Source organism: Macaca thibetana, chromosome 7 (genome assembly GCF_024542745.1).
Source record: "Macaca thibetana thibetana isolate TM-01 chromosome 7, ASM2454274v1, whole genome shotgun sequence".
NCBI classification, from domain to species: Eukaryota; Metazoa; Chordata; class Mammalia; order Primates; family Cercopithecidae; genus Macaca; species Macaca thibetana.
The window spans coordinates 37,590,057-37,602,164 of record NC_065584.1 but is presented as its reverse complement, the minus strand read 5'-3'; the positions used below and the strand labels follow the sequence as shown (position 1 = coordinate 37,602,164).

The following is a 12,108-nucleotide window of genomic DNA, read 5'->3' as shown; positions in this document are numbered from 1 at the left end:
GTAGGAGTTACCTATATATTTTTTTTGTTTAAGGCTCCCAGAAGGCAAATGTCCTTACTATGTACACCACCCCTTCCTGAACTCAGGATGTAGTCTGTAGGTGACTTTGAATACCAATGAACTCTGTAAGATGTTTTGCCTCTTAAGTGACCTTAACGTTTTTTTTCTGTGTTCAAAGAACTGATGAAATGTAAGATGTGCTTTTAAAATATACTGAAACTGTCTTGTGTAGGCCACTCTGCTTGCACAAAGAGTTATAGTATTGCTAGACATGCTGAAAATGCTTTCATATCTGCTCATGAAGTTGAATGTTGTTTATGATTGGTTTCCACTCACGCAAGCATACTTTCAAAGTAGGTGCATGTCCTCTACAGCATCTAGATTCTGCATGAGAATCTCTCCAAACTAAATTCTCTAAAATTTATATTTCCAGCCAGAACACTGCCCCAACCCCCTATCCTAATTCATCTTGTTCATGGCACATAGGACTTTAAGGGTCAATGACAAATGAACCAAAATTCTAGCAATTTAAGGCTCAGCTGTGATGAGATGGAAGAGCTCCAGGACTGGTAAAATTCCAGATTATTTAAAAATTGCTTTTCCTATTCTCACAGCAGGTTTGGTGATTTTCCCTGGAGCCCTTGGGATTAAAGCATTTTTTTTTTTTCAAATCCTATCACAATTACGTTAGGAGATTCCAGCTCTGAATCTCACTGTCTCCTCCCCCACAACATGAGATGGCAGATGAATTAAGACTCAGGAGAAGTCTATGACCCACCATCTCCTTGGTAAGCTTAATTTCTCTTCCTGGTCCCAGAGAGGATCAGCTATGCTTTTACCCACATCCACAGACAGAAGTGATACTCAAGGAATTGCCTTCCTCACAATTGCTTTCTCATAATTGCTTCATGTGGGAAAATAAATCTCCCAGTCCTTGGGAGAAATTGTCAGGTTAACTTGAGCCTGCAGTTCTTATTCAATAAATCAAAGGACATTGGTCTTAAACCAAATAATGGCACTGGCAAGAAGTGGAAAGAAAAGAGGGGGACAAGACATCTCTTACCTGGAGGTAACAGGAGCACTGTTTGCAAATGGATACCAGACAAGTGGAAGAAAGAAAAGGAAAGAACATTAAGGTCCCATCTTGAAAGTATTCCCAGGTTTTGTGGTTGCTGGCAGCATAAGGAAAGCAGTGAGCTTAGTAGGTGAGAGCTCAGCAGCCACATGCAAAAAGCAGATTTGGAGCATGCACAGAGCAGTAGCAAGACGTGTGAGCCACCAGAGACTGCTGAGCACCAGGTCCCTGGTGAGGGCATTTGCTCCCATGCTTTCCCGGCTGCCCTAAGGGCTAGGAATGGAGGAATGAGGATGGGGAACCAAGTGGGTGGGTTGGTCACTCATGACTGTGTAGGATATCAGGTTATCACATCCATTCTGTAAAAAAAGAAGTGAGAATCCGGTTATCATGAAAACTGTGTAACTAACTTATCAGTGGTAAAAATGACCATGGGGCTTGAATGGGAGCTCAAGGAAATGGGTAGCATTGTGTAAGAGTAGAACAGTGCCCAGGTCTATGTCTTCCATCCCTAACGACTTAGCTGAACTCATGCTCAGCTTCTCAGTACCCATAAGGTTTCCATGACCACAAATGCCTTCCTAGCTACCATGTTGACTAGAACTTTGACTTCCCCTAAAAGGATGACTTAGCAAAAACGTAAGTCCTGCAGAATGTTTTCCTTGAATGGTTTGTCTTTACTATAGATCTATCCTGGGTGTTAGGGCTATGGGCTCCTGCCATTTTGTATCACCTCTGCTAAGCAAAGTCCCTGCATGTGGTAGTGTTCAATTAAGTTTGGCTGTTTGCTGTCTATTTTGGCAACTGTCTTTTCCATAGATCTCATGGTGCTGCATCTCTGGTTGGGTGATCTTTCTGTTTCAGAAAGGATAGGCTAAATCAGAGTCCAGGTATTCGGGAACAGAGAAACAGTCATACCAACAGCTATACATAGATGGGAGATGACAAATGCCAGGTCCCTATGTGGATTGGGAAACTGAGTTAAAGACACACCCAATACAGGTTGTCTCTAGTCCTTGAATTTGTACTTATGCTGAACCCTCTTAGAGTTTAAGATCTAAGAATTAAGGAAACTCTTGTGACACACCACTTTTCATTTCTATGGTATCTTAGTACAGCCCCTCACTCCTTGGCTCTCAGATAAAGGTCTGGGAAGAACTTGCCACATATTCGTGGTGTGGTTGGTGACTGATAGAGATTGCTGAGGAAGGAATGTGTGTTGTGGGGGAACCAGGGGGGACATGTCTGTGATTTTTTTTTTTTTTCCTAAGAATCTGCAGGAATGCAACTCAGGCCTGTGATCAATCATCCTATATTCACAGCCACTAAGACATATGTGGATCCAGAGTCTGCATGATACATAAACAAGGCAGTTCACTTTTTTAGGTATCTCCCATGTAGAATTCCAAAGGTTAATGGATCAGTGATTTTCCTCACTACATTGAGATAGATAAATATATATAGGCAGATGGATGGATGGATAGATAGATAGATAGACAGACAGACAGACAGACAGACAGACAGACAGATAGATAGATAGATAGATAGATAGATAGATAGATAGATAAGCAAGAGCTTGCTTATTCTGCTCCTTCCAGGAGTTTGCATGGAAGAGCTCCTCCTGGCCCCCAAGTTCCAGGGGAGATCAGAGATCCCAGCACACAAATGAACACAGGTGGGCCAGACAAAGGCAGCTCTTCCAGAAAGGTCCCTGATGCCCTGTTTTTCACTCATACATGCCACCGAACATCTGGCCCATCCCTAGAGTAGTGAGAAGGCCTGCAGTCGTCTGGAATTCCATCATTCTCTGGTCATTGTCTCCATGAATCCAAGACTCTCTGCTTAGCAGTTATAGACGGGTCAGTGAGATCTGGGTAGGCCAGCTTTGACTGACACAATACCTCGAGGGTGTTTTTCCTGCTGCTGCTCATGAGAGAAGCTGGAGCTGAACTTTCCCCTGTATTGATCTCCCAGGTCAGGTGAGAGTCATTTATTCCTGCTCAGACACTCCAGGGACAAGCTGGAAAGAGCATAGCACGGTGAGTAATTAGGAAGCATCTGGGCAGCTTGTCAAGATGAGCCCATGGATGTGGAAAAAGGAGGACCAAACAGGTCCCATTCTCGAGAGAGAGAGAGAGACAGTGCTTTCCTTTCCACCCCAAGGCTTCCAATGTCCAGGCCCAGGCCCAACAGTTTTGATTATGTTGCTCAGTGTTGCTCTCAGAATTCCACTTCTAGACTCCAGAGCAACTGTGTTTCCTATTTAGTCTCCCTTTTTTCCAACTCCCAGCTCATCCAGAGCTTTTGATCTCAACTCCGAAGTCTGTTTTGTTTGCCAAAAATAGAGTCTCCTATTTCAAAACCAGTCTTTCATTTTTTAATGCAATTGTCATTTTGACCATGCAGAGACTATGCCACGCTGAATGTTTCAGACTCTCCCATACAGTAGTGATAATGAAAAGCAATTTCCACTGTTCTGTCTCTCACTCTGAGAACAGCGGGGAATTCTGGAAATTTGGATGGGTTTCCATTTGCTTCTGAGTCTAGACAATCAGGTTTTATGACCTTTCACCTTATGGTCTAATGTCAAAATACGGGAAGGACTGAAGAAACTGGAAATTAACTCCCTAGAAAATGTAGACAATAAAACAGGCAGCTGGGAAATTGACACATTCCTTGTTGGCACGGTTCATCTTGGCATCTTGGTCACTGGGGAGATCTGGAGGCACATCACACAGGCAGCTTGCTGAAATCCTTGTCTTCTCACCTACTCCCTCCACCAGGGTGTTGCTGACATTTCCCTGGACAAAGAATCCAGTGCAAAATAGGAAGATGTCCTCAAATGGGGATTAGCCATACACATTTGCATTTATCTAGGTCTCCTGAAGACTTACCTTGGGTCACTCTCTGTCCTGCTGTTGGTAGAGGTTTTTAAGGGAGGCATAAAAGAAGACCCTCTTTACTGGTGGAATAAAGGCATATATGGGCTTCCAACTCTTCCTCTTGTCTGGGGCCACTGCCTTCCTTCCTGTACGCTGTACAATCCTTTGTGCTGCTTTCATTTGCATCTAAGTAGCTTGGACTGTGGAAAGTGATGAAAGTGACTTACAATTGGCCTTGGGTATCTGCTGCTTCCAACCAATTATGAATATGTGGAATAAATGCTCAAGGGAGGTGGCAGTGAGGTAGGACAGGTGCTGAAGCAACCTCTGAGAATATTATTGGTGGCAGGAACTGGAAGTTGGGCAATAATACAATGTGGAAAACAATGGAACCAGAGATAATTTCTTTCTTCCAGCACTCTTTGGTAGTCAGGCTGAGGGCAACATTTTATTGAGTGGCCAAGCAGAGAACCAGCAACGGAAAATGGAGAAGAGTTCTGCCCCTAGAGCATCAGGTATGTCCAAACCAGTGCAGGCACGGAAGTGGTCAGCTCTGCAGGAGAGTCCCCAGCAGACAATGAGAACTGACCGATCACACTGAAAAGGCCTGTAGAGGATCCTTTGGGAATGTTGTTGCTGAATCTCTTAGATCTGTCCTCGTGTGGAAAGTTTTATGCTGCTCTTCGTCACATGAATATGAACTAGTTGCAGTATGATCACCCCTTTTTGACAAACAGGTGGATTTCACTGCTCCATTTTCTAGGAGGCTCCCAGCAGCATATCCCAGCAGTATATCTCTGAATGGGAGTATGAATGTCCTCTTGCTATTTCCCAGGAGCACCCTAACCTATTTCCACATCTATGCCTCCAACACATTCAAAGTAGTGGCTTCCAATCATTTTCTTCAAGGGAAGAAATCCTTCCTTATATCTACCCTGGTTGCAACTTAATCATCCCCTGAGGGAAGAGCCCCTGGCAGGTATTCTCCGACGCATGCCCTAAGGAAAGCAGGAGATGAGGCCACTTCTCCAGTGTGGGGTGAGGGCTGCCTTGGGATCTGGGCGATATGTTCACTTGCAGATGCCAAACAAAGGCAGACGTCTGTGAACCTTCCAATACCTGTCTTTCAGAGATCAGCACCAACTGCACCATTTAGAGTCTCTTCTATTGGAAAAGCCACAAGTCAACACTCCAGACACTCCAATGTCAGTCCTTTTCTGGGGCCCCTGGCTACGGGAATTTTCATACCTGGAACTACTTCCTTCCCTTCAATTTTCTGCTTTAGAGGTTGCATTGTCCCAAAGTAGCCTGAATAGGGTACTTAACCTTGGGCTAGAAACAAACACTGAATGGGATCGGGTGGGATGCCCCGAGGAGGAAGAATAGCTCAGGATTCCAGATTGCATAATTACTTCAGAAGTCAACTCTCTCTCCGAGAGCTCTCAGAAGCCGTGGCCTCTGACAATTGGTACACTTTCCCATGCCACGGTCTGCCCAACTGTGAAACAGTCAGACAATACACTTACCTCCTCGAAGGGCAGAGGGGCCTATGGGCCACTCCACAAGTGAATAACCTGCCAAGCATTCAAAGGAAGTTGGGGAATGCAGCAGAAAACTGTCAAAGCATCATTGCAACCCAAGCCCCAACGCCCATCCCAGACCCTCCCACATTCAATCCAGGCTAAAGAGTGGGGGAGGGGGGCAGGGGAGGAAGGCAGGGAGGGAAACAGGCATGCACCGCATCACATTCCTTTCTTTTTCTTCTCCTCCGCACCCACCAAGGAATTTTCACATTTACAGATTACAGTGTAGGGGTGGAGTGGGGGAGAGTGCAGGAGCCCATGGCAATTGAATAATTGTAAAATTGTAGCAAAACAGGGAAATAACTCATTAGGGTAATGAGGAGTTGAGGCTGCAGTGCTGCCCAGAAGGCGGGAAAGGAGGAATTTGGAATAAGCTAAGGCTAAGAAGGCAGAGATGATACCGAAACAGGGTGAGAGCGAGAATACAGGAGGGAAAAGAATAAAAAAATCCATTGGTCAAAAAGAGAAAGGAGGAGAAGGGAAGAAAAGGAGGGAGACAAAAATATAGTTGCTTTTTCTTTCTTCTTGTTGTTTTTCAGTTTGTTTTAATTTTTAATTTTTATTTTTTTGTTGTTTTGTTTTTAAAGAATCTCACACCTGATATTCCACGTTCCATCCATTTCGGTTCACCAAGGGCAATGAAGAAATTCTCTTGCCTTTCGTATTCCTCCTCATCTACTATTTTAACCCTTATGGTTTTCCTGTAGGGACAACAAGAGAGAGAGTGTGTCGACTGGGTCGGTAGATTGGTTGGTCACCTGGAGCACAGCCTTTAAAATCATTCCCCATCATTCCTGGCACATGCAGTCCAGTCCCACCATGGTGGCTTTCGACAGGACCATGGTGGATTGTGTTGTTCTCAGGTAATAAATGGTCTTAGCTTTTCTTGTCTCCTTGGTCATAGTTGTTCTTATGGGTGAGAGGGGCAGGGAGCCAGGAGGCAAGGAAAGGTGGGCAAAGGAAGGGAGCCAGAAGGACAGGAGGGGATGAGAAGGCAGAAGGCGGGTAATGGTGTGCAGTCATTTTAGACCTTGCCAACAGTTAGTAGGAAGTGAGTCGGGCAGCACATTCCACTGGGTGTCACATGGTAACAGTGGCATTTCTCTGGGCAACAGGTAAACTACTGACCCACTGGAAATGACCCAGGGTCTTCCCACAACAGGAAATATGTCAGCAGAACCCAGGGTTTGTGTCCCTTCTTTGTGTCTATACTCACTTCCATTGTGAGTTTCAGAAAGAAAATTTTAAAAGGAAAGTATTTATGAGGAAGGGAAACCAGAGAGAGGAAGAGAAGAGGAAGACAGAGAGAGAGAGAGAGAGAGAGAGAGAAGAAAGGGAGGTAGAATTGTGTGATCTTCTCATTCTTTATCTCATAGGGTTTCAGTGGTGGGAACTAAAATAAATATGGATTAACCACAATATGACATAGGAATCCTTTACTATTTACAGCTGATGCACTTCTGGGAAAATGTGAAGAAAATGATGTAAATCATCAAATTCTAAATCACCTTTGGGCTTCTATCACTTAGGGATGATGTGTCCCCAAACTGGTTTCCTCAATGTGAATTATCATGGATCTGGGGCACAAGGTGATGGAAGTTTCTGTTCATCTCTGGGTATCTCAACAAAACATAGCATCTTTTAAAAACAAATCACCCAGGGAAGAAAAGGTTCCTTGAAATTCACTCCCCTCCAAAGACTGGCTCTTTGTCATTGGAGAAGTTGCCTTTTGGGCCTGGTTCTTCCTATGTGGTTTCTTCTGGTCCTTCATGGAATCACAATGGTGGCCAGCAGGTCCTACTAGCGAGCCAGAATTGTAATTTTCTGCTTTGTTTTTCTTTTTCTTCTTTTTTGGGGCAGGGGGGAGATTGGGGGAGGGGAGGCCTAAGAACTAAATGCTCTAAAGGGTAAAGAGCATTTACCTAAATGTCTCTTCAGATCCTTTGATGATCCTGCTACCTTCTGTGGATGTGCTTGGCTTTGCCATTTATAATGTAGTAGACTGACCCGAGGGAGTTTGTAAGGCACAGGACTTGCTGTGCATTTGTGGAGTGTGTACTTTACAAGTACAATCACATGCCACATAAAAACGTTTCACTCAATGACAGACCACATCTACAATAGTGGTCCCATAAGGCTATATACTACCATATTTTTACTGTACGTTTTCTATGTCTAGATATGTTTAGATTCACAAACACCATTGTGCTCCAGTTGCCTGCAATATTTAGTACAGGTACATGCTGTACAGATTTGTAGCCTAGGAGCAATAGGCCCACATAGTGCAGGTGTGTCGTAGGCTATACCATCTAGGTTTGTGAAAGTACACTCTATAATGTGCCCACAATGACAAAATTGCTTAAGGACACGGTCCTCAGAATGTATCCTTATTGTTAAGTGATGCATGACTGTACATTTTTATTTCCTCTTTGGGTACTTCTTTTGACATCTTTTTATACCTTGCTCATTGGACAAAAGACAAAGCTCATTGATTGTCAAGAGGCATTTTTGGGGAATATTTCTGTTGGCCCTAGATGTGGGACCCCAGGGCTGTCTACAAGGTGTGAGCCTGTTTTTCCACTGCAGGAACTCTGCTGTGGGATGGGATTGGGGTGCTCTGTGACCACAGGCATAGAGTGGAGGGCATGAGGGACGGCTTGGAAGGGGAAGGAACATTGCCCTCAGTACTGGCAGCTCCCTGCTCCACAGTATGATCTGTTCAGGAAAGGACTTCCTGACTTGCCTATTGGAGGCCATGGGATGTATGGGGTCATTGAAGTGGAAGGCAAAGGTTCCATCCGCTCTGAGAAGCCCCCTGGACTTCTTGGGGAAGCTTCCATTTGGGTCAGGATGATCTCCACCACTATTGTAACTCTCTACCCCCACACCTGGGTGTTCTTAATAGGAAACACAGAGGAAGACAAATGGGTATTTGACCTAGATCTGGAACTCAAACTTGTACTTTCAGCTTACTCAAAGTCAGGAGGAGAAACAAGTCTTAATAGTAGCAACACGGCAGATAAGGTGTGCTTATCCTAAAGCCTGCTTTTGGGAGGGGAATGAACTATAATCCAAATCCATTGATTCTCAACTTCCTGGGATTGTAAGTTTAGCCCTGAGAATAACTGCCCCGTGGAAATCTGTGTTGAGAGCCTGTTTGTCAGTGCTGCTCTTCTGCCTGGTGCTGGGCTATCTGGTCCCCTTTCCCCCCCAGACACCCAGCCATTCAGGAGAAGCCAAGAGTTGCACATGATACTCCCAGCACTTTGACTCTTTCTTTCCCCATACTCATTTCCTCATCCCAGAAAAATTACCACTGGTCTTGAGCATCCCTTGTATGGATGCCATGTGTCAGGCTGGCAGGTGTTAGGACAGAGCTGGGGGCAGAGAGAGGACAGAGGAGAGGGAGGAGTGAAAAGAGAGCAGAAGAAAGAGCAAGAGAGGAGACAAAGGAAAAGGAACCAGAGAAGTGGAAGATAAGAGGAGGAGGAGACAAATGGTTTGGAGAGGAAGAAACAGAAGAGGAGAAAAGAATGTTAGTGTTAGTGTGGAGGACAGGGTACTACACCTTTCTGAAAACTCATATCCACCATGCGGGGGCCCATCATCTCAATGAAGTAATTCTTGTTTTTCTCATACGCCTCATCATCAATTACCTTGATGTGAATTGTTTTGCTGTGGATGGAAAAATAAGTATCATAAGCAAGGAGTAGAGTGTGGGACAAGTCAGTCAGGAGACAAAAACAGGAAGAGAAGGAAACAGTTAAAAGATTCAGAAAGGTCCAAGTTTCAACCAACACCACAGGGGCACGGAGGAGAGTGGCTGCCCGTGGACCCCTCCAGCCTCACCGGGCTCCTCCTGGGCTTTGTGCTGCTTCATGGCGTGATCATATTTGAAGACTGAAAAGAAAGAGCTCAAGCTTCACAGGCGAGGGCTCTGAGTTCTAATCCTGGATATGCTGCGTAATCTTGGACAAATAATTTAACTGATAAACAAACAGGATGAATCACGCTTACAGCATCCCAGGGCAGTTGTGAGAGCAATGAAATAACATACACATAAAGGCTCGGCCATGAAGGTCCTCTTATGTTTGCTTCCTTATCCGCCTTGCTTTTGGGACAAGGGAAATTTTTTTGACTTTTACAGTCAGCTGACATTGATCCAAATGGTTTATTTCATAAGAGCAGAAAGGGACAAACTGGTTTGTGGAAATCTTGCCCAGAAATAGTAGAACTTCTCTTTTTCTGTATGGCAGTGACTATCTCAGGGGAGCTGGCAGGAGGGTTGGTGGGGCGGGGCGGTGGTGGATTTGGCTCATGTCACACATTCTGGCAATTCACAGCGGGCCTCGAAAGCTGCTGACACTGTCTCCAAACAGGCTTCTGCAGTCACAGGGATGTGCCGGCTGGATCACATTAACTCTAGGGCTCTCAGAATTACGATTCCTTTCTCAGTCCTACGACGATCTCGTGCCTAGCACAATTGTATTGCTTTTCATGTTATAAGGTATTATTTTGTTAATATAAACATTTGAAAATATATGCCAATTTTAATCACCCTGTTCTGCATTTCTTCTTCCTTCTTTCTTCCTTTGTTTATTTATTTATTGGAGCTTTAAAAACAGATGTGGACCTGGGTCTCTCCAGATGGTTGCTTACTGCAGGGACATTTTGGGACCAGTTCCCAGGGAAGATGTTTAGACCTCTCCTGGTGGGTGTGAGACACTGCTAGGTGGGTGGGTGTGGAGCTGGGTCTCCCCTCAGTTGTGGGAGTGAGGAAGCCTGAGCAGGAGCCCTGGGCAGTGGCCATGGGTCTGCACACCCTTTCAGACTCTGCTACCCCGTGACCTGGCCTTGTTGGAGGAGACCGAGGCCTTCAGCACCTCCTTTTATTCTATTTTTATAAAATAGGAATCTTTACATTCTAAACGGGGACAACCTCCCTGCCCTCCTGAGCTTCCCTAAGTCACCATTAGACCTTTGGATATCTACGGAGCCTCCAGTGTCCACACTGTTGATCCTGCAGAATCAGATCTGGTCCTTTGATCCTGAAGTGAATGCAACAGCAGTTACCAAGACACCTGGCCCCCGCCACCCCACCACACGGACTCCAAACCCTCATCACTTGCCACACCCACCCCAGTCATGGACAAACGTGGCTCGCCACCATAGAAAGTGTGGCTCTTCGACTTGTGAAAGGCCATGATGCTTTGGCCTTCCTTCTTCCAGGTAATGGAGACAGATGACCTGGATTCAAATCCCGCCTCCACCCCTCACTAGCTGGGTGACCTTGGGCAATGCTCTAAAGTTCTTCAAGTCTCATGTGTAAGGTCGAATAATAGCACCTACTTTGTGGTGTTCTTAAATGAAATAATTTACATGAATTGCTGGACAGGGTTTGTGTTCCCTATTAAAAGTTTCACAAATAGCAACCATTATCACTAAGAGTAACAACAATCCCAGTTTGGTGGTTTGAGAGTAATGTGTAAGGAAAGCTTATCATCTTCAGCCATTAAGTCAGAAAACTAGGGGAACTCAATAAGTACAGTTGGTGAACCAAGAGGTGGTTCAAGCTGGAAATAGAAATCAGGTCATGAAAGGTTTGGATAAAACAGTATGATAAATCCTAAATGGACTATTACAGGGGTTTGGAATGTTAAGCGTGGTAACAGAAAGCAACCCCCATATTATCTCAAAATCTAGCCCATGCCCCTATCAGCAACGAGCTCTGGGCTGGACAGGCAACATGTCATGTGACATAGCATGACTTGTGCTATTTTGATTGACATCTTAGGTGGGGACAAGAGATGCCATTGACATCTTATGTGGGGACAAGAGAAATGAGGACAGGTGTTAACTAGTGGCAAGAGTAGCTTAGGTTAGCCAGCTGGAACCACCATCGGAGCAAGGAATGAATGGAGGAGGCAGGGTATAGGATTCTCCCATTGAGATCATTCCCAGGAAGGGCATCACTGTTGGGACTTATGGTATTACCTTGCCTGGAGGCTAGAAAAATCCCTTCCAGCTCCTGAACACTGGAGAAAGTTTTCACTTCTGCTCAAGTCACAAAGGAGGCTTTAAGTATAATACGAGTCACCAGCCAGATCTTGAGTTTTCTTTCCAAACTTGTTTTTTCCCATTTCTGTCAATGGCACCATCATCTAACAAATTGCCAAGTCCCTAAACCTGGAATCACCCCTCATTCTTTCCTTGCCCTCAGGCCTCCCTCTCTTCCTCAGCACAGTTAATTTACTACCACCCTTCCTTCTGCCTTTAAGACCTAGATCAAAACACCATCTCCTGGCCGGGCGCAGTGCCTCCCACCTGTAATCCCAATGCTTTGGGAGGCTAAGGCAGGTAGATTGCTTGAGGTCAGGAGCTCAAGACCAGCCTGATCAACATGGCGAAACTCTGTCTCTACTAAAAATACAAAAATTAGCCAGGCATGGTGGCGCATGCCTGTAATCCCAGCTACTTGGGAGGCTGAGGCAGGAGAATTGCTTGAACCCAGGAGGTAGAGGTTGAGTGAGCCGAGACTGTGCCACTGCACTCCAGACTAGGCGACAGA

At 45.2% G+C, this 12,108-nt stretch overlaps 2 protein-coding genes across 9 annotated transcripts in view; both read right to left on the bottom strand.

Annotated features, from left to right (window-relative positions):
* The window catches only part of ERH (ERH mRNA splicing and mitosis factor), an 892,055-nt gene that overhangs the window by 669,261 nt on the left and 210,686 nt on the right, over positions 1–12,108 (bottom strand). The gene's annotated exons all lie outside the window — the stretch shown is intronic.
* Positions 1–12,108, bottom strand: part of SLC8A3 (solute carrier family 8 member A3) — a 147,734-nt gene that overhangs the window by 10,886 nt on the left and 124,740 nt on the right. For 4 of the 8 annotated variants that reach the window (XM_050797342.1, XM_050797341.1, XM_050797344.1 and 1 more), the window contains 2 exons: positions 9,109–9,215; positions 1,064–1,081 (listed from right to left, as the gene is read on the bottom strand). In XM_050797342.1, the coding sequence (XP_050653299.1) occupies positions 1,064–1,081; positions 9,109–9,215 (125 nt within the window). Of the gene's footprint in view, positions 1–1,063; positions 1,082–6,137; positions 6,242–9,108; positions 9,216–12,108 lie in introns of all 8 variants that reach the window. The other 4 variants (XM_050797347.1, XM_050797348.1, XM_050797343.1 and 1 more) reach the window with 3 other exon arrangements.